Source organism: Alexandromys fortis, unplaced genomic scaffold, assembly GCF_014885135.2.
Source record: "Alexandromys fortis isolate MF-2015 unplaced genomic scaffold, M_Fortis_MF-2015_v1.1 scaffold_149, whole genome shotgun sequence".
Lineage (NCBI taxonomy): Eukaryota > Metazoa > Chordata > Mammalia > Rodentia > Cricetidae > Alexandromys > Alexandromys fortis.
In genome coordinates, this window is record NW_026068025.1 from 3,764,368 (window position 1) to 3,790,078 (window position 25,711).

General features: G+C 50.0%; 2 protein-coding genes and 1 long non-coding RNA gene across 7 annotated transcripts in view; 1 reads left to right on the forward strand and 2 right to left on the reverse strand.

The window, feature by feature from the left end:
- The window catches only part of Lrrc75a (leucine rich repeat containing 75A), a 41,934-nt gene extending 34,554 nt beyond the window's left edge, over positions 1–7,380 (reverse strand). Inside the window, exon 1 of the mRNA XM_050163615.1 lies at positions 6,988–7,380. Within this exon, the coding sequence (XP_050019572.1) occupies positions 6,988–7,233 (246 nt within the window). The 5' untranslated portion in view covers positions 7,234–7,380. The remainder of the gene's footprint in view (positions 1–6,987) is intronic.
- Positions 7,381–7,525: 145 nt separating this feature from the next.
- Positions 7,526–25,018, forward strand: LOC126514626 (membrane magnesium transporter 2-like). 4 transcript variants are annotated; one of them, XM_050163617.1, is made up of 3 exons: positions 7,526–7,692; positions 12,833–13,870; positions 22,780–25,018. In XM_050163617.1, exon 3 carries the CDS (start codon positions 22,962–22,964, stop codon positions 23,334–23,336), a length of 375 nt encoding a protein of 124 aa, XP_050019574.1. In that variant the 5' UTR covers positions 7,526–7,692; positions 12,833–13,870; positions 22,780–22,961; the 3' UTR covers positions 23,337–25,018. The 4 variants fall into 4 exon arrangements, with proteins under 4 accessions (XP_050019574.1, XP_050019573.1, XP_050019575.1 ...); XM_050163616.1 differs by lacking the exon at positions 12,833–13,870; XM_050163618.1 differs by lacking the exons at positions 7,526–7,692; positions 12,833–13,870 and adding an exon at positions 18,633–18,760.
- On the reverse strand, positions 13,864–17,524 carry LOC126514629 (uncharacterized). Of its 2 annotated transcripts, none has more exons than XR_007595633.1 (3): positions 17,375–17,524; positions 14,963–15,087; positions 13,864–14,021 (listed from the first exon to the last, which is right to left on the reverse strand). It is a non-coding gene; the product is annotated as an uncharacterized lncRNA (long non-coding RNA). The 2 variants fall into 2 exon arrangements; XR_007595632.1 differs by having other exon boundaries at positions 14,963–15,090; positions 17,375–17,520.
- Positions 25,019–25,711: the final 693 nt, after the last annotated feature.

Consider the following 25,711-nt stretch of genomic DNA (forward strand, 5'->3'; position numbering starts at 1 on the left):
AAAAAAAAAAAGAAGCAAAAAGTAGAGCGGCAGGAAGATGGAGAGGAACACGGAGGAGACACAGGGCGAGGGGCAGCTCTCCGGGTGAGCAGGGCGTCTACTCTGCTTTCTGCTACTGTGACAAAATGTCCCAGGCTGGTAATTTACACAAAACAGAGTTCCAGGTTTGTTGAGATGGCAGATCTGAAGGTCAGATAGCCAAGCCCACAGCATAGCATCTGGAGAGGCATTCTTACTGTACTGTACCAGTCTCGACTGGGAGACAGGGCAAGCATGTGCCAGATCAAGCCACCAGTCTGTCGTAGGCATCCTCATGACCTCATCTTACTGTCATTACCTGCCAAAGGTCACATTCCCTAAACCATGGCACATGGACCTCCGGCTTAAAGTGAGTCCGCCTCTGCAGGGAAACACACTTGGGTACTCCCGGGTCTCAGCTGGACTCCTATGTCTATCCTGGTAAAGATAAAGTTAGAAACATCAAAATGCCACATCCCTCTGAGCAGCAGCTGTCGGCGGAACTCCATATGGTTGCAGCAGCCAGGAGTCTGAGCTAATAAAAGTTTAAAAAAAAAAAAAAAAAAGGAAAAGGCAAAGCTGGGAAATGCTCCCAGAGAGCCACGTGGGCACCACTCAGTCGGGATGGGTGGGGTGGGGAGAAAAGCAGGCGCTGTCAGAAGGGTCCCGCCCCTGTTCAGCATGCCAAGGTCTCGTCCTCAATTTGAACACTCAACTCCTTGAGTAAATGACTGGGCCCTTCCCCCTCTAGTCCTCATGAGAATGAGGCAGAGCAGCTAGGTTTCCTCCTCTCTGCAAGCATATGCTGAAGCCCTAACCTCCCAGCTGGGGCTTTCAGGACAGGCTAATGTTATAAGGGTCCTGGAACCAGTGCCCTTAAAAAAAGCATCCCCAGAGCAGCCTTTGCTCCTGCCCACAGGAGGGCACTCAGAACCACAGCCCGGGTCCACATTAGATGCTGAACCTGCTGATACCTTCTCATCTCGGGCTTCTAGCCTCTGGATTGTAGTTGTTGGTCAGCTAGTGAGCCTCTGGTATTTTGTTCTAGCAGCCTGAAGGAACTAACATAACTGGTACAAACACAGCCAGGACGATCTCTAGCCAGGACCAGTGAACACACACAAATACAAGTATCTGTGGATATCCCTGTGTGCGCCTGTGTTTTTTCACACAAAACCTTCAGACCTGTTCCTGGAGGGGAAGGTGAGTCAGATGGCTGCCTGAACTCTCTACTTAGAGGAGGGAACTACGTAGAGGGATACTAATCAGTTGGTGGATCTCTGTGAGCTCAAGGCCAGCCAGGTCTACACAGGAAGTTCCAGGATAGCTTGGACTACAAAATGAGATCCTGCCACTGATGCCCCTAGCCTCCCTCCCCCCCAAAAAAAGAAAGAAAGAAAGAAGAAGAAGGAGAAGAAACCCAAACAAACAAGTCTACAAGGATTTTCTGAAACCTGACCACGTGTCAAGGTACCCAGTCTCTGGCTTCAGTCCCAGGAAGGCGCACACAGAAAGGATACTCGGGGAAGGATGGTCTGGCTTCACCACCCTGCACATCAGAGGCGGAGGCCAGGACATGGCAAAAGCTCAGAAGAAACAGCAGATTTAAAAACAGCTTCTGGTAATCTCCAAAAAGATGGCATTTGTTCCAAAAGGAGGAACCCCTCCTCTGCCCCACCAGATCACGAAGTCAGAGAACTAGCCTACTATACGCCCTGTGGTTAGTTTGGCCACTGGAGGCCAAGTGTCTCTGGCCAGTGTCTCTGGCAGCCGTGGAGAGCTACAAAACAGGTCCCATCAGAAGCCTCTGTACTTTCATCCCTGGGAGTGCCTGCATGCAGCCCAGACAGACTGGTAGAGTTCAAAAAGGAAGGCTCCTTTGTGAAGGGAATATATGCAGTTCTGCAGGAGCCAGCCAGGAAAGGGGGGGGGGGGGAGAGAACCATCCCAGCAGGCTTTGCTCTCCGCCTGCCACCTCAGCAGAGGCCCCAGACTACACCTGCCCAATGGGATCCTGTGGTGCCAAGGCTGGGCACCATGCCACTCTTCTCTCCAAGAACACCTCAGCCTGGCAGGATGCCAGGCACAGTCAAGCTTATGGCCATTGGGGATTTCCTGGAAACTGACATGCCCAGAAACCTACAAGCAAATGCACAGGATCTGACAGCCATACCGGCAGTCTGGTAAGCAGATGCAGGGCTGAAACAGGGCATCCACGTGCTGTCTGAGGACACACCGTGGTGACGGTCTATCCACATACCTCTATCGCACAAAGACTCAGTAAGGACTGTCACAAACCTGAAGGTTTTCTTTCCTCTCTCTCTCTCTCTCTCTCTCTCTCTCTCTCTCTCTTTCTTTTTGTTGTTGTTTTTTGGAGACTGGGTTTCTGTGCATAGCCCTGGCTGCCTGGAACTTGCTTTGTAGACTAGGTTGGCCTCCAGAGCTCCACCTGCCTCTGCCTCCTGAGTGCTGGGATTAAAGACGTGGGCTGCACCGCCCGGCAGCCTGCTGGTTTTTACTGTATCATGAATACTGGTGATGGTGGGTCTCCACTCTCAGTAAGCATATGACCTTGTCTAACAAACAAAAGGTCACGGGGGAGGGCTACAGATGACTAAACACCTCACACTATGGTGGTCCTGGGGTGCTGACTAGACACCAGAGCGTGGGCTGGCGTGCCCAAGAAGGGGGCCTGTGAAGCTGACGAGCCCGTGTGGAAACAAGGAGCTACATTCCAGGCAGAGGAAGAATAAGAGGTCGTAGTGGGGACCTGCCTGCTCAGTGTCTGGTGGCCTTCCCTCGGCCAGAGGGAGAGGGGAGGGAAAAGATGACCTTCAAAGGTCACTGTGCTCATCTTTCCATCTCTGGGGCGGGAGTCTCCAGTTCCTCTTGGGTCAGTGTGTGTGTGTAACACCAGAGAGCCCGTGTTCTTGTTTGTGTTTGTGGGTGTGGTTTCTGCTCCAGGGTGTAGGAGGCCAGTCAGTCCTGCCATTCTGGACAGCACCCAGAGCCATGAATCCAGGCAACACTGAGGTCTTCAAGGCCAGTCAGGCAACTACGGGTAGGCCAAACCAGCATTAAACCAGCCAACTTTCTCCCAACAGGGAAGTGGATGCTAGGCTAGGGTTTGGAGAAGAGTCTTCAAAGGCCACGAGTCTCTAACTTGTGGTACTCTTGGGAGGTAGTGGAAGTTTTAAGAAGTGGGGACTCGGGGGGCTGGAGAGATGGCTCAGAGGTTAAGAGCATTGCCTGCTCTTCCAAAGGTCCTGAGTTCAATTCCCAGCAACCACATAGTGGCTCACAACCATCTGTAATGGGGTCTGGTGCCCTCTTCTGGCCTGCAGACATACACACAGACAGAATATTGTATACATAATAAATAAAATATTTAAAAAAAAAGTGGGGACTCGTGGGATGTCCTGGGACCCTGGTGTCTTCCTCTCTAATTCTGCTTCCCAGTCACTAGAGGTGAGCAGCTTCCTCAGCCACACACTCCCTGCCATGACGTACTGCCCTGTCACAGGCCCAAATGACCACTACCTGAAACCTCTGAAGCTGTGAGCCCAAACAGAGCCTTGCCCATAAACCGACCACCTCGGGTATTTTGTCATAGCAGCATCTGACTAACACAGTTGAGATGCTGCTGAACTCAGAGACAGGCCACCTCAGCGGGTAGCATGCCAATCCCTCTTAACGCTGCTGCTCCATGAAACAGGACAACACGGTCTGGAATTTTGGGGACAGAAGAGAAACTGCCGGGCTGAAACAGTGACAATGCCACCTTCCATGTAGTCCAGCATTTATCCTTTGTCAAATCATTCCTTCCCCAGGACTCCTTACAGACGGCAAGTCTGAGCCACCAAACCCACAATGCCTGGGTGGACGAAGGCCGAGGTGAGGGGCGTGATGGGGAAAGGGTGGGGTAACGAATTCTTTTATCCCCCAGAACATCTGTTCCAGACTGCTTCAGGTTTAGGCCTGAAGAGAAAGGACACATGACCTTGCCCCTAGCCCAGCTATACCCAAAGTAGGCCAGATTCTCCTGGTTGCCATGAGAACACCTCTTGATTGGCAATGCCAACAAAATTTCACACACTTGATCGCATTTGCTCTGCTCAGTACCCAGGATCCCTCTTTGGGAAAAGAGGAAACACAACTCAGGAGGTTACCACTGGGCCCAAGGTCACAGCAGGCTGAGGACCAAAGGCAAGCCACGACCATTGGCCCCAGCTCTTTCTCAGTTCACAGTGTTCCTAAAGGGAAGGGATGGCTCTGGGATCCTTCAAGGCAACTGCCTGGCATGCTGCCTGCACCCTTTGATCGGTGTGTGAGGCCTTGCCACAGAGGATAAGCTGGAGAGTCTCCAAGCGAGGAAACACTCCCCGAGTCCGCCAAGTGGCACCGGCAGCCAGAATGCACCAGCTCACCGTGAACTGCCTGTCACACACGGTTCTGGACTATTTCTATATGCGAACCGCAAAGCCGGGGAAACGGCAGTCTGAGGCAGAAGCCGTGACTGCAAACGTGGGCTCTATAGGTGGTGCTCACAGGCTCTGGGCACCTCTTCAAAGTCTTTGCAAGGTCAGGTGCGTTTGTTGGAGGAGAGTACAGCAAGGCTCTTCTGGAGTCTCAGAAAGATCAAGGACTCAATTCCTTGAGGATCGCAGGAGTTACAGACCAACGCTTTCTCTAACCCTGCATATGCTCTGAACACACAGAAATCCCGTGTCAACCCCTAGGGAGTCGCTCAATTGGAAGAATGTTTGCCTGGTATACACAAGGCCCAGAGCTCCATATCCAGTACTGAAGAAACCGGGTGTGGCGGTTCATGCTTATAATCCCAGCACTTTGGGGTGAAGGCTGGGGGGGGGGGATCAGAAGTTCAAGGTCATCACTGGCTACACATTGAGTTAGAGGCCGGCCTGGGACATATATGACCTTGTTTCAAAAGAACTCCCAAACCCAAACATTTAGTGCCAACATGTTAACAAGTATAGCAGAAAGTACTATGGGCACGGGGGTGGTCAACGCTGCGCTGGCTCCTGCCAGGAGACAACGAAGATGAACTAAGATGAAAATAGGCTCTGAGGGGAGAGCCACTTCAGACTGCAGCACAGATCTGCCTAGACATTCTGCTAGTTGGTTTCAGGGTCCTAGAAAACACCCTTCTCATTTGTCACGGGCATTTGGACATCCCTGAGCTCCACTCCCACATGCTTAAGGCCAATGACCATTTCCTGGAAGGGCCCTGATCCCACATTACAGGCAACACAGGGCGGCTCTCCAGGTCCACGGCCCTCATTGTCAGCCACAGAGCAAGAGAGCCCCAGAGAAGGGGGAAGTCTAATTAACCCTGCCTCCTCCCTTTAGCCCTCCCAGGCCTGTGGCTGGAGAGGTGCCAGAGAGCCAGAGGCACACCAGCAGAAGACCCTAAAGGGAGACGCCCCGGTTCCCACAATGCAAAGTGTGATTCTCCCAGAGACCCAGAACATCGGCCTCCTCTGGTGGGCTTCTCAGCAGGGCTTGCTCCTTCCAGGCTTTCCTATTCGTCAAGAGTGGCATTCCCAGGACCGGGGAAACAGCATGGGATCTGAACAACCCTTTTACTGACTATTGTGCAAGTGGTTTACGATGGTCTGGAAAAATCCATTTTCTGTGTGAAAGCAACAGAGTGACCATGCAGGCCATACAAGGTTGGCTTCTAATTTTCCAAAACACAGTGAAGCACACATCCCTAAAGTTATGTGGTGTAGAATGTCATCTTTGATGATTCAACCCAGGAAGAATACCTGAGGCTCCAGCAGCCTCTGGGGCATCGCTGTGGACGTTGTTGGGGAAAGCAGAGGCAAAGGTGGAAGCCTTACATCTTCCCAAGTGCCCTCTCCTCTACTTCCTTCTCTTTTGCCGCCGTGCACACCTTAGGAACAAACTCCAGAGAAACATATGGGTGTGAGGGAAGCCATGGTACAGAATCCAGGGAGATGTGGATCCAATTAGAGATTCTGGAAGCTCCTCCCAGGAAGTTGTTCGTTCCTACAGCCTCTTCCATCAGTAATGGGAAAACCTCACAAAGGTCAGCTGAGGTTCTCCCTCCCCTATCGGCAGTAGAATACTGGGGTCCTTCAAAAATAGAGGGTCTCTGTGAGTCTGGGCCACAAAGCCAGACCAAAGCAATCTCATTACTGTTCTGCAGAGAAACTACGCGCCCTCCCGCCCCTGCCACTCAACAAGACCCTATAGAACAGGCTATGGCCTTCCCCAAAAGAAACAGAGAAAGAAAAACAAAAACTGAGAGGCGGGTGACAGCATTAGGCCTTGAACTGAGGGAACTGACCAGATCTCTAGCTTGCCCCTAACCAGTGGTGAGGACAAGGCTGAGGCACAGGCAGCCTCCATCCCTGCTGGTCAAGGAAACTAAGCCTAGCTTCATTCCGGGGAAGACTTCGGTAGGAGCTCATAGCCAGGACCAGCCAAAGTTAGGGAAGGTGAAACTACAATACAAAATATCACCAGGTGGCAAACGACCTAGGGACTGAAATCTTACCAGTCCGAGGGACATGCCTCAGAAGCCGGCTTTAGCAGAAAACTGCGCAACCCTGGGGACCCTTGGAAGAGGGTGATCGGTAGTGGGCAAAAAGGAAGAAGAGAGCCCTGGCCCAGACCAGGCGTGCACTTCTGTATCCTCTCTCATCAACTATCCCTGGGGACCTGTGGAGGAAAGGAGAAGGGACAATGGTCCAACAGGTCCCTTTACCAGCCTCGCCGGGTCAGCCTTCCTCGCCCTAGCCTGAGGCCCCAAATTCAGCGGGAACAAGGAGGCACCTGCTGTCACATTGCTCCATCCCCCGCCGAAGGGGGACCCTGGGCGGTGCCGCCGGGCGCTCTTGTGTGCCCCCCCCACGCCGCACCTCGCAGGGGCGGGGCGCTCAGGTAGCCGCCGCGCCCCCCGTTCCCCCTCTCCGCGCTCACCTGGCGCAGGTGCTGCAGCAGCGTCCCCGCCTCCTCCCGCCGGCCCTGGCGCACCATCCGCAGCAGCTCCTGGACCATGCCGACGCGCCGGTGGTAGGGGGGTAGCCCAGCGCCCGCGCGCCCCGCCTTGTCCCCGGCACGCAGCAGCAGCGACGCCCAGAAGTCGGGTCTTTCGCGGCGGGGGCCGGGCGTCGCGCCCGGGCTGGCTCTCTCCGCCAGGCTGCCCTTGGTCTGCCGAGTGCCCATCCCGCCGCCCGCCGGGGCTGCGCGCGCCGGGCCAAGGCCGCGTCCCCCGCCGGCTGCGCGCCTCCCCGGCGGCAACTTTAGGGGAACTGTTGCGCGCGGGAGGCGCGGGAGGCGCGGGGCGGGGGCGGCTGCGGCCCGCGCTCCCCCTCGCTCCTCCCTCCTCGCTGGCCCGGCCGGCGCGCTCTCCCGGCGCTCGCCGCCAGCCCGTCGGCCCCGCCCCGCCCCGCCGGCTGCCCCGCCCTCGCGCCGCCGCCGCGTGGCTCCCGCCCTCCCCGGCGCCCGCTCCTTCCCGCCGCGCGACTCTGGGCTGGGGGTGCCCGGCGCCCCCGCCCGGCATTGTCCTTGCTGCAGCGCCCCCTGCCGGCCACCGTGCTGCGCTTTTAGGGGCCCGCGGCGCCCTGGCAAAGGCCGTTGAGCCCATCACTGAGTTCCCCGACGCTTCCGTGACCGCGCGTGCGGGTGAGGCCCCGGGGTGGTGGTGGTGGTGGTGGTGGGAGGAGGTCGGTGCGCCTAGCGAGAGGGGGAAACTTTGGAACCTGGAGACCCTGTTCGCCCGAGAGTCTGGTTTCTCCGAGTGGGCTCCGCAGGGAACCAGTACTCGGGTTGTCCGAGGTGCTGGCTGGAAGAGCAGCAGCATCGCAGGCCTGGCTCGGCGCCCACTGAATGAGTCTCTTCTCTGGGCCTGGAAATGTGCATTTAGCTAGCGTCTTGGGTGGTTCCGATGTTCACTCCTTGGAGCCCCGGTGGCTTTTTAGGGTGCGTGCGGGTCGGTGATGGTGGCTGCTGCACGGACTCAGACCCGGATCCTCCGAACTGTTTTTTTTTTTTTTGGGGGGGGGGGAGAATGTCTGCGAGAGGGGCCCTTTAGGTCGTCCTGCTGCCACAAAGCGGAAATGTGGCTTCTAGTTGTACGTTCCTGTTGCCTTCATCCCGGGTTCTTCTGCCAACTCCCTGGGAACCCATGGTTCTTGAATAAGGCATATTGGGAGGCCTATGGCTGCCCTGTTCTTAGCTGTAGGAGGGGCCGCAGTTTTCTTAGCTCTTGTTTCTTTAGGTCTGCTTTTGGTGAGAGGGCTGAAGTCAACCACGTGGTGAGCCATATCAGGAAAGCCTGCCTCTCTCTGTCGCCGTCGCTGTCTGTCTCTCTCTCTCTTTTTTTTTTTTTTTTTTTTTTTTGACAAGGTTTCTCACTGGTCTGAAGCTATCTGGTTGGCCAATGAGCCACAGGAATCCACCTGTCTTCCTTCTTCCTAGCCTCCTGGGTGCAGGGAATAAAGGTGTGGGGCATATTTATTTTTAAATTAAATCTAAAATTAATTTCGTTATTTTTGGATTTTTAGAGACAGGTTTTCTCTGTGTAGCTCTGGCTGTCCTGGAACTCACTCTGCAGACCAGGCTGGCCTTGAATTCAGAGATCCACCTGCCTCCCCGCCAAGGGCTGGGGTTAAAGGCATAGGCCGCCACTGCCCAGCTAAATTTAAGTTTAAAATTTAAATCAATTAAAAATTTAGTTCTTCTAAAAAATTAGGTTATGAATATCAAACTCAGGTCCTGCTTGCAAGTACTTTTACCAACTGAGCCGTCTCTCAGTCCCGCGGAAAAATTTTGTAATGATACCTGTTAGCTAGGACCAACTGGCCGAACAGAATGGCTGCAGACACTGAGTCAGCGCCCCCTGCAGGCTGGGAGAGGGTGAAAGTGTCATCAGACATCGAAGGTGATCAGCCATCCCCAGTTCTTCCTGAACCGACTGGGGAAAATGCTTTACAGAAACTGGATTACACAAGGACCTATGTGTAATCCAGCCTGACAAGTTTGGCCAAGCAGAGACTCTTATCAGTAGATGAGCTCCAAGCGGAGGTGTCGAAGAAGAATTCTTTTCCTTCCTCCCAGAGGTGTCTTCTTCTCCGCCAACACCGAGTGTCCTGAGGAGGTCCTGGGTCTCCCCAAATTCCTTTTGCACAGCCCACTCTCTGGCGTTCTTTGAGAACACTACTCCGGCCTCACAGCTTAGCATACATAGCATTCCAAATTTCTGGTGCTTCTATGAGTCTTCTATTGGTGTCTTGAGAGTCCTGTTTGTACCCGTGTGTCTCATCTCTGCAGGAAAGTAGCCATGACGGACCCTTGTTGGCGGGTCCCCTTTCAGGAGAGAGTAGACACCACCTCCCTGGAGACAGACCCTACCTTGAGCCAGCAGTTTGACCTGCTGGAGGATGTATGATTGGGGCAGATGCAGTCTTACCCAGGATTTGAGGTCATTTTTTCTCTGAATCCATCCTCATCCAGTTTTTCCCTTTCTGGGCTTGTTCTCAGAAATGATCATACAGACCTCCTCCATTTGTTGAGACAAGTTGAGTTGGCCCCCACCTGCTCCTGCCACCAGGGCTTCCCCTCCTGCCCTCCGTTTCAGCCACGCTTTTGCGAAACGCCTCGTATTTATCGTTCCAACTTCTTTACCTCCATCCATCCTCCTTCCACTACTGTTTGGCTTCTGGCCACAGCACATCATTGAAATGTGTCTTGCCTAGTGACCTAGTTGCTAAATTCAGTGGCTACTTTCAGTCTTCATCTTACGAAGATGCAGCATCTGATCCTGTTGCCTACTCAGTTTTGGTCGAAACTTCTTTCTAGTCTGGCATGATGGTAATGCCAGCACTTGGGATGCTGAGGCAGGAGGAAAGCAAGTTTGAGGCTACGCAGTGAACTCTGGAACAACTTGAGCTATAGAGGAAGACTGAAAAGGAGTTTCCTCTTACAGTGGGAGACGGAACCCAGAGCCTCGTGTGTGTTTCCTTGAGTCTTTTGGAGTCCTCTTTCTCACCCCCGTCTTACGTGTTGGCACACACAGGTAACGCATGAATCCTTACTGTAGGCTTTGCCATTTATACTCATGGCTTTCACACCAGGCACACACAGGTGGCTCCGGTTCTTTCTAGTTTATTAGCTAATAACTGAACTCACCATTGGCTCACGGTTATTGACAGAAGATATGAGACTCTGAGGTTAGAGACCTAGGACTTTACTGCTCGGGCAGAGCAAAGCAGCAGGAGCATCAGCATGTCTGCATAAGTTCTTCTTGCCTCCGAGTCCTGCAGGGGCAGTGTGGTGGGCCCAGATGGATGCTTCATGTGCAGATGGTTTGTGTCGTAGCTGAGAAACATGAAGCTTGGGAAGGGGGGCAGGAGGAGGGAACGATGACCTACTGCTTATAAAGGAAGTCGCACATAAGACTGCTCTTCATCCTAGAGGGAGGTAGTACGCTATCCTTCAAGGTTGCTTCTTATAAGCACAACCCTGAGAAGAGGCTCAGGGAAAAAGAGGCAGAATCTGTCCATTCACAAGATGCGAGAGAGGGCCAGGCTCCTGGAGGACTGTCTTTCAACAGCGGGTTCTTCACCTTCTCCCAGCGACCGTGACCTCTCCCAGGCCCGTTGCTCATGTGGAGCACTCCTGTCTCTGCTCGCTTTCAGGGACAGGCCAGAGACCCTGGAGTGAGTGTGCATTTGATCGTCTCCTTCAGTACCTGCACCTAACTAACCAAATCTGCTCACACCAACACCAAGGTCGGCGGCTCCCCTCTGCTGCCCGTCTCTGGTTCTCTACAGGCTGTGTTTTGGGTTGTGTTATTTGCATATATTTTGGCCCTTCATCCTTTCTGCAGCTGTGAGGTTTGCTTTGTTTGTGCTTCCTGATTTCCCAGGTGAAAGAAGGGGTCCTAGCCTCATTAAATGTTGCCCAAGGTCACCCAGATAGTGAAGGGCAGAGAGTCAAACTGAGGTCTGTCTGGGAGCTTGTGTTGTCAGTCCTTCATACCATTGGTCTTCCTTGTAGAAGGCATCCCTGTCTGATAGCGAGCTACTGCCTTGGCGGAGGATCTGCCCTTTGACCCTATTCTTTCTCTTCTCTGTGTGTTAATCAGCTTTTCCTTACTATAGCAGGTACCTGAGATTCGGCTTACAAAGAAAAAAGATTTATATTGGCTCATGATTTTATTTGTTTTTGTCTTATTAGAAAAGATTTATTTTGCCAGGTGGTAGTGGTGCAAGCCTTTAATCCCTGCACTTGGGAAGCAGAGGCAGGCAGATCTCTGAGTTTGAAGCCAGCCTGTTCCGCATAATGAGTTCTAGGACAGCCAGAGCTGTTACAGAAAGAAACCTTGTCTCAAAAAAAAATATTTATTTTATTTTTAATTGTGTATGTTTTTATTTGTTTATAGGTATATGCACCCAAATGCACTTGCCCTTGGAGGCCAGAAGAGGGCATCAGGTTCCCTGCGTCTAGAGTTAAAGGTGGTTATGAGCCACCGAGGGCACTAAGCTTGTGTCCTTTGCAAAAGCAGTGTGCACTCAGCTTCTGAGCATCTCTCTAGCTCCTGTTTTTATTTTAAAACACATCTTTTCTTCCTTTCAGACAGTGTCTTACTACGTAGCTCAGGGTAATTCAAATTTACCATCCTTTTGCTTTACCTGCACAAATGCAGGTCCCTGTCCTGGTGCTTGGCAGCACTGTGGAGCACGCACGGAGGGAGCACGCACGGAGGGAGCACGCACGGAGGGAGCACGCACGGAGGGAGCACGCACGGAGGGACAGAACTATTGACTGCGTGTCTGGCATGTGAAAGAGGGATTAGTCAGTGGCCTACAGTTCACCGGCTGCGACCTCAGCGGCCTTAAGATTTCCCACTGTGGCCCACCCCTTAATGTTTTCACTGCCTTCAAACAGTTCCATACTAGAGACCTTTGGGGGGGGCATTTAAGATTCAAAGGATAGTGCTTTCCTGTCTTCTGGGTTTTCTGTCATCTTCACTTGAAGCTATTAAGAGTGACATTGGTCACCCCGAGGAGCTGTTGTACCCTCTTCTTGATTATTTTCGTCACTCATGCGTCTTCCAAGGTGCCTCTGCATCTTTGTGTGTATTGCGTTATCCTTTCTGGGATTTTCTTTTCCTTCTTCACTCAGCCATCCCCCAAGACTCAGGTGTTACCTCCTTCACGTGAGACCCCCATGTCCACCTTTAGGTGACTACTGCATTGGGAACGGTGGCGTCTCTGGTGCTTCTGTTTGCACAGGGTCCTCTTCCGCAAACATCCTTCATCCCCTCACCAGCTAATCCCTCTTTATCTTTGAGACTTCACTTAGTGTCGCTCTCTCTGGGATGGCTTCCAAGACTGCTTTGCTTCCACCTAGCCAAGCTTAGGTGTTCCTCTTGAGCATCCTGAAGTCCCTCTGCCTGTACCAGATGCTGTCGTAGTAACAGAGCTGTCATCCGTGGCGGCTGTGGTCCAGAGCTTGCTCAGAGCCGGGCCTGAAACATTGGGAGAGCTCAGTAAGCTGTTGAATGAGACCCTGCTTCCTAGTCCGCCATGCTTCGAACAGCTGTTGTTGGTTTCTTGTTGCTGGCGAGAGATTTCCTGACAAAGGCAGCTTCAGGGGAGAGGGTTTATTTCCAATCAGTTTGAGGAGGAGAGGCATGATGATTGGCGTGTGAGGTGGCTGGTCATGTTGTGTCAGATTCAGGAAGCAGAGGGGGGGGGGAATGCTGATGTCCATCCCACTTTTTTTGTTGTTGTTATTTATTTCTTTTTATTCTGTCCAGGACTCCAGCCCAGGGGACGGTGCTGCCCAGAGATGTGTTCCTAGGTGATTCTGAATCCAGTCAAGTTAAACATGAGGATCTTGAGCTTCCTCCATGTGCTGTTACTACCATGTTACCTGTCTGCCTACCTTCCCTTCCCTTCCGGAGACCCTGAGACCCCCGGAACTGTGAGCCAAAGCAAACCTGCACCGCTCTGGTTGTTTCTGGCTGGTGTGGTCACAGTGGTGCCGAATCACTGAGGGCACGAGCACTGAGGAGTCATAGATGCTTAGGCTGCCCGTCAGCTCAAGTCAGGAACCACACTAGCGCTAGAGGAGCTGGGCAGTGGGAGAAGTGTGAGCTTGTCTCTTCAGTCTCACGCTCCTTTCTGGGCTATGAGGACGTTAGGACTGGCCTTCCGTGGACATCAGTCCCTCCGCCTCTGTATAACAGAGGGTTCTGTTCTCTTGTCAACGATCTTCTGCTTGATCAAATGTTAGCCAGTCTCTTTAGTTTGAACTCTGTCCTAGGCCCATCTGTGTATTTCCTGGTAGAATCCGGTTTTAGCAAAGAACTCTGCCCAGGTCGTTTGTCCAGAACCCTCTGTCTTCATTATGTGATTGCGCCTACGATCAGTCTTTTTTATTTTGCACCAAGTCACAGGTGGTGCTTGTTCATGCTGGCTTGTCTTTAGTAAGAAGCCTGTCAGGTCAGTTTAGCCAGACTCCCTCTCACTTTTCCTGCTTCCTCTCGGTAATTTTCCATCCGCTGGCCCTTCCCCTCGCCCGTCTGTGCTGTCCTGGGGTTGAGCTCCATCTCTCTCTGCACTGGAAGTCTGTGGTCCTGCTCTCCAGTTTGGGGAAGTGATCTTGAATAAGGCTCTCTTTGTGCTGCTTTTACAAGTATTGAACTTTTCTTCTTTGACAGGTTCATTTTCTCTTCAGAGGAGGTCTTGTCTCTTTTCTAGGGTGGCCATGGTAATCCAGTCATGACCTTTCTGGGGTGTCTGTCCACAGTTGCCCAGTCATTTCTTTATCACATTTCCGGCACCTTCTTTCGGTAGGTAAAATGCTTTAGCGCCCCGGTATTTGTTGTTTTTCTCCTTGCTGTGACACGTGCCTGGCACAGGCAGTTTGATGAAGGAAGGGATCATTTTGGCTCACGGTCTATCATGGCGGCAAAGTCGTAGCAGTGTAAGGTCGCATCACATCTGCAGTTGGGAAGCAGATAGACATTGGTACGTCATTTGATTTCTTTGTCTTTTCTTTATTTTTTTTTTCTTAGATTTTTGGCTGGGTGTGACAGTATATGTCCTTAATCCCACACTCAGGAGGCAGAGGCAAAGGCAGGCCAGTCTCTCTGAGTTCCAGGCCAGCCAGAGCTGCATAACAGAGAGACCCTGTCTAAAAATACAATTTTTTCTTTTTGAGCCAGGGTTTCTCTGTGCAGCCCCAAATGTCCTGGAATTCGCTTTTTAGACCAGGCTGGTCTTGATTCAGAGATCCACCTGCCTCTGCCTTCTGGGTACCGGGATTAAAGATATGCCACCGCTGTCCAACAGACATTCTTTTTTCCTTCTTTTTATTCAGTCTAGGCCTTCTGCCCATGGAATGGTTCCACTCACATTTAGGAAGGATCTTCCAACCTCTGTTAACCCAGTCTAGGAACTTTCTAGGACACGCCCAGAGCTTTGTCTCCTTGGTGCGTTTAGATGCTGGCACGTTGACGGTCGGCATTAACCACCACAGTCCCTAAACAAACGCATACGCTAGGGGCAGATGTCAGCCTCTGTTGGTTGGCGGGAGTTTGGGTAGTCCAAGCCAACCGGTTATGTGACATCCTAAGCATCCAGCGCCTCTTTTAATCAGGAGTCTAGAAGTCTGAGATACCTCACCCAGACTTGTGCTGGTCAGTCTACAGTCGCTGATGAGAGATGCTGATGAAAGAAACGGCCCTCCAAGGAGGGCGAGCCAGGGAAGGACAGGAGAGCTAGCAGCCACGTCTCCACACAGAGCCAGAGGCACATGTCCAGGAGCTGTGGACAGTGACTTCATGCTCTCCTTTCTGCTAATTGATTTTTCATTGTTCCACGCATGGCCTGCTTTAATCTAGTTATTTAGTTTGTTCTATAATAGGAACTCATAAACTCACCCTCCAAAACAAAACTGAGCCACGGCAGATATGGGATGGTGTCATTTGGGCCTGGGATGTCTGCTAAAGGCTTCGTCCCAGGCTTGGCTCTCTTGGGAGGTGGTGGACCCTGTAATCGGCGAGGCCTGCTGGGAAGTATTAGGTCATTGTGGGCATGCCCTTGAAGGATTCCCCTCCCCACATCTTTTTTTTTTTTTTTTAAAACTACTTTCTCTCATTTCCCAGCTGCCTCTACTCCTGCCGAGATGTGCTGCCTTGTCACAGACTCCAAAGCTGTGGAGGGGCTAGAGCGGTGGCTCAGTGGTTAAGTGGATGCTCTTATAGATGATCCCAGTTCGGTCTTCAGCATCCACATGGCTGCTCACAACTGTCTATAAATCCAGTCCCCAGGGACCTGATACCCTCTCCTGGCTTCTGAGGGCACCAAGTGGTGCACAGATACACATGCAAGCAGAACACCCACACACGTAAAATAAATGCAGAAAACAGTGGTGCCATGGACCATGGGCTGGGATCTCAACCTCCAAAATTATGAGCCTCCCCAACCCCCAAAAAAACCATTCATCTTTGTAAGTTGATTACAACACAGAAAGTTAGCTAATACTTGGCAGGAGCTGACATGGAATTGTAGGTGTCTCTTCCATCCCAAGATTCTGCCTCCTGCTGCTTGAGTAACCCGCACCCTGAGTCCGGTGTTTATCAATCTTTGCTTTTTCCCTTGTGTGTTATTTTAGATTTACTCAAGGGGAAAACTTCACGCATTCCCAGCTGAAGAGACTCGTCTGATCTCTCTCTATCTCCTTTCACCCCCTCCCCATTTCTATTTGGTTGTTCATTTGTGGTGCTTGGTCGAGCCTAGGGCCCAGTGCTTTCTGGGTAGGTGCTCTGCCCCTGAGTTATAGCCCCAGGCTCCTACGTACACTTCTATTTTGAGGTGGTATTTTGCGAAATTGCTCAGACTGGCCTTGACCACCTCTGTGGCTCAGGTAGACCTTGAACCTTTGGAATGGGGGGCCTGTGCCCCTGGTCCAGTGGTTTCTTCATCCTTCTGGCAGTTTTGCATTCTGTGTGTTTCTAAAAGGTATCTGTTCTTGCTTTGGGTTAATTTTAACTTTATAAAAATTCATCTTGGTACCTGGTAGTGGTGGCGCACGCCTTTAGTCCCAGCACTTGGGAGGCAGAGGCAGGCAGATCTCAGTGAGTTTGAGGCCAGCTTGGTCTACAGAGCAAGTTCAGGACATACTGTTGCACAGAGAAACCCTGTCTTGAAAAACAAAAACAAAAAATTCATCTTGCTGTATGAATTTTTTTGTGAGGCAACTTTTTGCATGCACTGGTGTATCAGTAGAGCTCTGCATTGCGGTGTGTCAGGGTGTGTCAGCGTGGACCCCTCGCGCTTAACCTTGTAAGGGCTCACTGCATGCTCTTACCTTGTAAGGCCCCATTGCACGCTCTTACCTTGTAAGGGCCCATTGCACACTCTTACCTTGCCTATCTGTGTGCTCTGTTACTGGTGCAGCTCAGTTTGTTCGTATGTTTTCGCTCTTGTGAAGAGCAGTGCTCTTTTTTTTTTAATAGAAAAGATTTAAAATTAAATTATTTAACTATTTGATTTTTCTTTTGTTTGCTTGTTTGGGTTTCTCTGTGTAACCACTCTGACTGTCCTAGAACTTACTTTGTAGACCAGGCTGGCCTTGAACTCACAGAGACCCACTTATTTCTGCCTCCTGGAGTGTTGGGATTAAAGGTATGTGCCACCACTGCCCAGCTATTTTAATTTAAATTATATGTAGGTGTGCGTGCCTGCAAGTGGGTGTGCGCACATGTGTGCAGGTGCCTTGCAGGTCAGTGGCGTGGATCGCTAGAACTGGAGTTATAGACCGTTGTGAGCTGCTGTGTGGATGCTGAGGATCAAACCTGGGTCTTCTGGAAGAGCAGCAGTGCTCTGAATTGCTGAGCCGTTAATCTCAAGAAGAAGAAGGAAACTTTGTGGGCCTGGAATGGAATGCTCTGGACTGAATTGCATCCTCTCAGCGGTCACATGCCGAAGCTTTAGCTCCTGTTGTGATGCTATTTAGGGACTGGCTTTTGGAAAGTAATTAGCTTTAGATGAAGTCTAGAGGTCTGAGCTCTTGAGACCATAGAGCTTGCTGTGTCCCCTCATGTCCCCAAGAAAAGGCCATTTCAAACACAGCAAGGAGGAAGCTGCTAGAAGCTGAGAAGGATCCTAACTAGAACTCCACATGGTAGCCCTTAGCTTTCATCCTTCAGAACTGAGGGGATAAATTCCCGTTCTTCTACCACCCATCCTGAGGGCTTGTTAGAGTGGCAGGAGCTAAGCCAACCTGAGCCTTGACTACCCCTTCGTACACCTGCCTATTTCCTTTTCTCTTGAGTGTCTCGAATTCTTACCTGTGTCTCTTGGGTTGTGTTTGGGGTCAGAGCTGTAACAAAGTACCACAGTTTTGATAGGTTAAAACAGCAGAACTTGCCAGGCATAGTGGCATACACCTTCAGTTCCAGCACTCAGGAAACAGAGACAGGTGGAGCTCTGTGCATTTGCAGCCTGGTCTACATAGAGTTCCAGGACAGCCAGAGCTCTATAGTGAGACCCTGTCTCTAAACAAACAAACGAACAACAACAAAACCCAAAACAAACAAAAAACCCACAACTAATTCACAACAGCTAACCTAAGTCAGCTGACAAGCATCTACATAAAAATGTCATCTAGTCATGCATGGTGAAAAAAAAATTTAAATTGTAAAAAATATGTCAGGATACAGCAAGACCAATCAAATTAATTAGTGAGCAGATTCATAATACTTTGTAATATAAATGATTTTCTTTTTGTATTGCTTCAGTCTTATAAAAATGTACAGAGAGGCAGGGAGGCCAGCATTTGGGAGGCAGAGGCAGGTGCTCTATGAGAGTTCCAGGGTAGCTAAGGCTGTTACTCAGAGAAACCTTATTTAGAAAAACCAAACAAAGTAATGAAGAGGGGGCTGGAGAGATGGCTCAGAGGTTAAGAGCATTGCCTGCTCTTCCAAAGATCCTGAGTTCAATTCCCAGCAACCACATGGTGGCTCACAACCATCTGTAGTGGGGTCTGGTGCCCTCTTCTGGCCTGCAGGCATACACACAGAAAGAATATTGTACACATAATAAATATTTTTTTAAAAGAAAGTAATAAAGACAGGTGTTTTTAGGCCTGTTTGTAGAGATCTATACATGTGGAGCAAAGGCTCAGTAGTTTAAGAGTACTTGTTCTTGCCTAGGCCCCCTGTAAAGAACATGGTGGCTCACAGACATGTAACTCCAGTTCCCAGGAAGTGGATGCCCTCTTCTGGCCTCTGCAGGCACTGCACTTGCATACACAAACCTGCACCTAGACACATTCAATATAAAACTCTTTTAAAAATTCTCTTATTCAGATCCAAATTGCTCCACGCAGCATGGACACTCCAGGACTGACACGTGAATCCTTATCTCACAGAAACCCCAGCAGCTAGATTATTTTTTTTAGTTGTGTTTCAAATTCATCTTTGTTGTTAACATCTTACATTTCCTCACAATCAAGTTGTTTCCAATAACCACCTTTACTTAGTTTCTAGATTCTTGTGTTTTTTTCTGAGTACAGAGACTAATACTTCATATTGGTAGCCTGCAAACCTGGAGTTCATTGGGACTACAAACCAAACCCAGATACTTATCTCAAACCCAGACACTTGTCTCCACGCTTTCCGAGGAGTGTGAAGGAATGCCCCATCCGCTACAGCCAGGAGAACAGCACACCGCGGGTAGGAGTCCAGAACAGCACACCGCGGGTAGGAGTCCAGAACAGCACACCGCGGGTAGGAGTCTAGAACAGCACACCACAGGTAGGAGTCCAGGAGAACAGCACATTTCTAGGAGTGTCTAGGAGACAAAGCAAACTGTCGGCAGCCCAAGACTTGGCTGGCTCTTACCCCTTCCTGAGGAGTCCTCACCAGTTAGTCCATTTCCTGGAAATACTGTTCTCCCTGAGAATCCATTTCGTCTCCCTTGAAAAAAAACAAAAATTGACCTGGTGCTGACCAGTATTGTCTTACATTAGGCAAATTATTAAAAAAAAAAAAACAACTCTTGTCTCTGTGCAGAAATGTCAGGGACTCTGCAACAATTAGCTCAGGAAGTCTGTTCTTCACAAAATAAGCAAACAAAAGTGGCTTACTTCCAGTCACAGGGGAAGAGAAATCTTAGAAACCTTAGCAAGGAGTGGCACACATCCCTTCAGGTCACTTAGTGGTTGTCACATGGTCACACTAAATTGCAAAGGAGGCAGTGTGGTGTCTCCGGAGATTATCCTCATATTCCAGGAAACACCAGGCACTCTCTCTGGATCCTCGCTCAGCACCTCCGCTGTTCTGTCAGTCACTTTGTGAGCAAAAACTACCAGTCATCCCCTGAGCTTTGTAAGTGATAAGAAACCGAACATGCTGTTTCGTTACATTTTATATCTAGCTGACAGATATCCTGACCGTTTCTTTTCTTTTCTTTTTTTTTTTTTTTTGGTTTTTCGAGGCAGGGTTTCTCTGTGGCTGTGGCTTTGGAGCCTGTCCTGGAACTAGCTCTGTAGACCAGGCTGGTCTCGAACTCAGAGATCCACCTGCCTCTGCCTCCCGAGTGCTGGGATTAAAGGCATGTGCCACCATCGCCCGGCTGCTGAATGTTTCTCATGTAGAGCAATTGTCCTTAGTTGTGTTGAGGGGAGTTTGTGCCCAAGGTTTCCAAACTCATTAATAGCAAGTGAAAAAGTCGTAAAGCTGGAGTTTTTGCCCTGTTTGTAGAGAAGAGTGGACACGGGGTTGTAGCCATCAGGTGTGGGGCTGGAGAGCTGGCTCAGCTCTTAGAGCTCTTGATGCTCTTGCAGACACCTCAGCTGTTCCCAGAGCCCATATGTGGCTCACAACCTTCTGTAACTCCAGTTCCATTTTCTAATTCTTAGAGACATTAAAACGTTGTTACATTTATTTATTTATGTGTGCTGCTATGATATCTGTGGGAAGAGACTTCTCTTTTGAAACAGGGTCTCTCTGTACAGCCCTGGCTGTCCTGGAAGGCACTATGTAGACCAGGCTGGCTATGAACTCACAGAGATCCACCTGCTTCTGTCTCCTCGGTGCTGGGATTAAAGGTGTGTGGCATCTTGCCCAGTTGACAATAGATTTTTCACTGGGGCTGGAGTGCTACTGGCATCAGATGTGTAGAAGCCAGAGGTGTTATTTAGTAGTATCCTACTCTGCACTGTTCACCCTCCTCTCTCTAAAATAAAATAAAAATTAAAGAGGAATCATGCAATCTAACACGTCAGTGGTGTCAAAATTAAAAAAAGCCGTGGTATGGGCGCTGCAGAGTTGACCATGCAGTTAAGAGCACTTGTTGCTCTTTCAGAGGACCCAGGTTCAGTTCCCAGCACCTTCATGGTGCCTCAAGGCCATCTGTCACTCTAGTTCCAGAGTATATGACACCACCTTCTCTCCCCGGGCGCCAAGCATGCACGAAGTTCACATACATATATATAGGCAAAATCTAAAAAAAAAAAAAAAAAAAAAGGCCTGACACAGAATTGAGAGTTTCATTCCCGTGCGAGACTAGTATGTATCCCAGCCTCCTTTGCAGCATCACCATGTGACTGGTTCTTACCAATGCTGTATTACCTGAAATGAAGTGTGCCATGCCCCTCTGAGGATTCTCTTTCCTTTCTTCTGACAAATAGAGATGATAGCTAGGGTCTGTGGAAGAACCACAGTTGGGGCCTGGGCCCGAGTTACCAACTGGGGCAGCTGCCATCCAATGCAAATATAGGTGGCATTTAAAAATTTTTTTTTGTATTACTGTGTGCATGTAAGGTGTATGTGTGTAGCACGAATAATAAAATACCAGAGACAGAAAAGCAAAATAGCCAAGCCACTAGAGAAGTCTTTCCTCTACTAAGACTGGGTAACTGCAGACTAAGTCTCTCTCTCCTCCCATTTTATGTTTCCTATAGAGCTGGGATTAAAGGTGTGAGCCACCCCACCTGGATTTGTTTCTGTTTGGAGATTGTGTAGCCTAGGGTGGCCTTGAACTCACAGAGATCCATCTGACTCTGTCTCCCAAATTCTGAAATTAAAGGTTTGTGTCACCATTACCTGACCTCTAGTGGCTTTAGCGTTGCCTCTGGCCTTCAAGCAAGATTTATTTATTAAAACAAATAAAATATCACTTTATGTGTGTGCTGGTTACATGTGTTACAGAATACTTATGGAGGTCAGAGGACAACTTTTGGGAGATGACTCTCTTTCCACTTTGTCGAGGTGTGGGTCTCCCATCTTTCATCCTTCTGTATTCTAGGCTAGCTGGCCCCCAGGTTTACTGGCTTCCATCTTGCCACGGGAGTGCTTGAACTACAGCGTGTGCTACTGAATCTGGTTAAAAACAAGCTGGGTGCCGGGCGGTGGTGCACGTCTTTAATCCCAGCACTCGGGAGGCAGAGGCAGGTTGGATCTCTGTGAGTTTGACGTCAGCCTGGTCTACAAGAGCAAGTTCCAGGACAGGCTGCGAAGCTACAGAGAAACCCGGTCTTGAAAAACAAACAAACAAAAAACCCAAGGAGGTAAAAGAGGTAGAGGCAGGCAGATCTCTGAGTTCAAGGCCAGTCTGATCTACAGAGTTCCAGAACAAACAGGGCTACGTAGAGAATCTCTGTTTTGAAAACTAAACAAAACCAAAAAGAACAACAATGTCTTAAGATTTATATGTATGCGTGTTTTGCCTGCATGCATGCCTAAATACCACATGTGTGCCTGGTGCCTGTGGAGGCCCAGAGAAGGCATCAGATCCCCTGGAAACTGGAGTTTTAGTTTGTCATGGTTTTCCTGCATGAATATCTGTGCATCACACGCATGCCTGGTATTCTCAGAGGCCAGAAGAGGGTGTCGGATCCCCCAAACTAGAGTTGTGACCAACATAGGTGCTAGGAGTCACAGGTGCTGGGATTAGAGGCACGAGCCACTCTGTCTGGCTTGCAGATAATGTTGGAAAAGAGGGAGCTTTTGTTTTTGGTCAGTAGGTGTCACAAAAGCATATCTCATCTCAGTGAATAATTTGCCCCCACAACTAAAAATAAACAAGTAGATTCCCTCTAACCTGTTTTGACATAAGTAGCCTTATGCTTAGGAGAAGCAAGCCAGAGCCGGGTGTGGTGGCGCTAGCCTTTAATCCCAGTACTCAGGAGGCAGAGGCAAGCAAATCTGTGAGTTCGAGATTGACCTGGTCTACAGAGTGAGTTCCAGGACAGCCAGAGCTATACAGAGAAACCCTGTTTCCAACAACCAAAGAGGGGTGGGGAAGCATCCAAGTTCTCTTTGTCCCTGAGGTTAGCCTAGTGTCGGCTCCAAGCTTGCCACTAAGGGGCCTTTCCTGCTCTTTGTGATCCAGTTATATCATCAAGTTGGTTGACTTGATTGAGCCACAGGATATCCAAATATTTGTTCTATTTCTGTGCCCCAGTTGGGTCTGCAGTGTTTCCTGCAAGACTCGTGTGTTAAAGGCTTGGTTACAGCCCATGGCACCGTTGAGAAGTGGGAAAACATTTCAGAGGCAGGACCAGCAGGATGTGGTGGTGCAATATTTATAATCTCAGGACCCAAGAAGCTGAGGCAAGAGGATTGCCACAAGCGTGAGGTCAACCTGGGCTACACCATGAGACACAGAAAGAGGAAAAGAGGTGGGCCTAGCGGAGAGGTTCAGTCACTGGGGGTATGTCCTTGATCCTTTCTCTCTCTCTGCTTCCTAGTGGCCGTGAGCTGAACACCCTGTTCTAAGTGCTCCTCTCATGATACCGCTACAAGCCTGAAGCCACGAGGCCCAGTGGGCACGGAAACTTTGAAACCGTGGGCCAGGACCAATCTTTCCTGTCTCTAAGATATTTATCCCGGTGTGGAAGACTATCTTTGGGACTACCGCTCCTTCTGAACCATGGTGCCGTGGCTGTGGAAGGGGCTGATAGGCATCGGCCTCTTCGCGCTGGCCCAAGCTGCCTTTTCGGCTGCGCAGCATCATTCGCACGCGCGACTAAAGGACGAGGGGAGTGAGTCGCTGCCGGCGGACATAGTTCTGCAGACGCTTTTGGCCTTTGCGGTTACCTGTTATGGCGTAGTTCATACGGCAGGGGAGTTTAAGGACAGGGATGCCACTTCAGAACTAAGGAGTAAGACGTTTGACGCCTTACGGAGTCGCCCGTCTTTTTATGTGTTTCGTCGTCGTCATGGCCGTGGACTGTCCCAGCCTTCGGATACAGCTCGTTCTTCAAGCATCAGGGCATCATCTTCTGACATACTGTTGAAGTTTTGAAGTTCAGCTTTTTACACATCAAGTAAATAGAACAGAAGCAGACTTAAGAACTGGGATTTGGAATGTAAAACCCCCTACACATCAGTATTTTAGTGATATTTCAGACTTAATTAAAAAGAAAACTATAATCAAATAGCAAACAAAAATCAAAAAGCTCTTCCTCTTAGGTATCCCATGACAGCTGTAGGAAGCTGACCAACTATGAGGTGATTTGGGGTGAGGTGAACATTGGAGCCTCAGCTCAAGTAAAGCAGAGTGCTCTCAATAATGCAAGTGGACCTAAGCCAGTCCAGGGGCTGAGTGAAACCCGAAGGCTTAGTAAGGAAGACATACTCCCGCGTGCTCGAGCCGAGACATTGATCTTCCTCTGGCTCTGTCCTCTAAACCGAAACGTCAGCCCTTGCATGTCGAACCTGCTGGGCTCTGCCTGCCGACTCCAGTCTTGAGGGACCTGTAGATCCTCACAGTGTGCGGTCCAGTTCTTCATTGCCGCTCTCACCCCAGGCTTCTCCTGGGCTCTCAGACTGATGAGCTGGAGGCTCTGGGAGCCAGAAGCTCCAAGATGATGATCTTCCATGCTGTGTGAAGAGGCCTGACTGTGAAGGAAAGAAGGAAGCCAGCATTCCCGGAACAGTGGGGATGAGAGGTGGAGCGAGCCTTGCCCCCGCCAGAGCAGCCATCCCTGTGGCTGGTTCCATGTGTCACTTGCTATGGTCTGGCTAACCTCCCACTTCCCTTTTGTACTTGTGGTTCCATATGAGACTCTGTCAGAGGACAAGACTCAACAGGGGTACGTGTTTGTGTAAAACTATCCCCTGGTGTCTACAGAGCAGAGTCTACAACCGTCGACAGGAACCAAAATCCTCCAGCGCTCAAGAAGTTTGTTTTTAGAAAATGACATAGTATTTGTTTATAACCCATGCCTACCCTTCCAGTACTTTTAGTCATCGCTAGATTACATGTAATACCTAATGCCATGTACATTCTGTAAAGAGTTGTCATGCTGCATTGTTTAGGGAATAATGATAAGAAAACATCTGCATGTGTTCAGTACACATAGAACCCCGCCCCCCCCCCCATTTTTGGTTAGCAGTTGGTTGTGTCTGTGCTTGGTTTGTTTACTTGTCCTTATGCTCCACTACTACAAGAATGTCACCTCCCTGAGGGCCAGATCCTGTTCGTCTTGGTTCCTTGTGGTGTCCCCCATGCCCATCAGAGTGCTTGGTGTGCCCTTGCTTGTGGTATGTTGCAGGGGGAAGGTGTGTGTGTGTGTGTGTGTGTGTGTGTGTGAGAGAGAGAGAGAGAGAGAGAGAGAGAGAGAGAGAGAGAGAGAGAGAGAGACACAGACTAATCTGGAACTCAATATATATATAGCAGGTTGGTCTTGAACTAACACAGATCCACCCGCCTCTGCCTCAAGTACTGAGATTAAAGGTATGCACCACCATACTTGACTTATTTTCAAGTTGACCTGTTTATCAAGAGAGGCTCAATTTACTCTGGGAACCCCAATTTTCAAGACCCCATGCTGGTTGGTCTGCAGCATTTACCACTGTTGCTGTTCCTTCCTGTCTGGAATTTTCTGCCCTTGGCTTCCATGATGCAGTAATGGAAAACCTGTATTTGGTACCTCTTCCTTTGATGTCACTTCTCCAGAGATTTTCTTCCTCCAAATGCCATCTGGCCCATCTGGCCCTTCTGACCTGTCTGTGGCCATCTCCCCATTCTAGGACACCTGTCTTAGTTCCTTTCCTATTGTGGCAGAACACCATGGCCAAGACAACTTATAAAAAGACGTGCTTAATTGGGTTTATGGTTTCAGAGGGTTGGTGTCCATGGTGGCAGAGCAAAGGTACGGTGGCACGAACGGCTGAGAGTTAACATCATGATCGACAAGTAGAAGGCAGAGAAACACACACACACACACACACACACACAAACTCTGGGAATGGTGCAAATCTTTCAAAACTCAAAGCTACTGCTAGTGACACACCTCCATCAAGGCCACACCTCCTAATCCTTCCCAAATGGTTTTTACTGGGGATCAAGTATTCACACTTACAAGCCTAAGGGGCTTTTCTTATTCAGACCACAAAATTAACACTGTTGCCCTCTTGTGGGCTGGTCCTTGGCTGTTTAGTTGCTGCACATTCCTGTCCTTTGGCAACATGCATCCGCCTCTGACTCCATTTGTGTGGAATGGAAGCAGTGTTCTCCCCTGACTTGTATCTTGTTTCCCTTCCCCCCAGGATTTTAAAGGGGAGCCAAGACCTGTCAGATCTACATTCTCTGCCTCTCTGTGGGACTCTGCCCCGCCATCTAGGCAATCCTTGTTTAGTACAAGGCTGTATCATTTAACATCTCATAGACATAAC

What these genes read in the sequence shown, in the direction of transcription:
- LOC126514626 (XM_050163617.1), top strand. Translation starts at nt 22,962, where the DNA reads ATGGTGCCGTGGCTGTGGAAGGGGCTGATAGGCATCGGCCTCTTCGCG.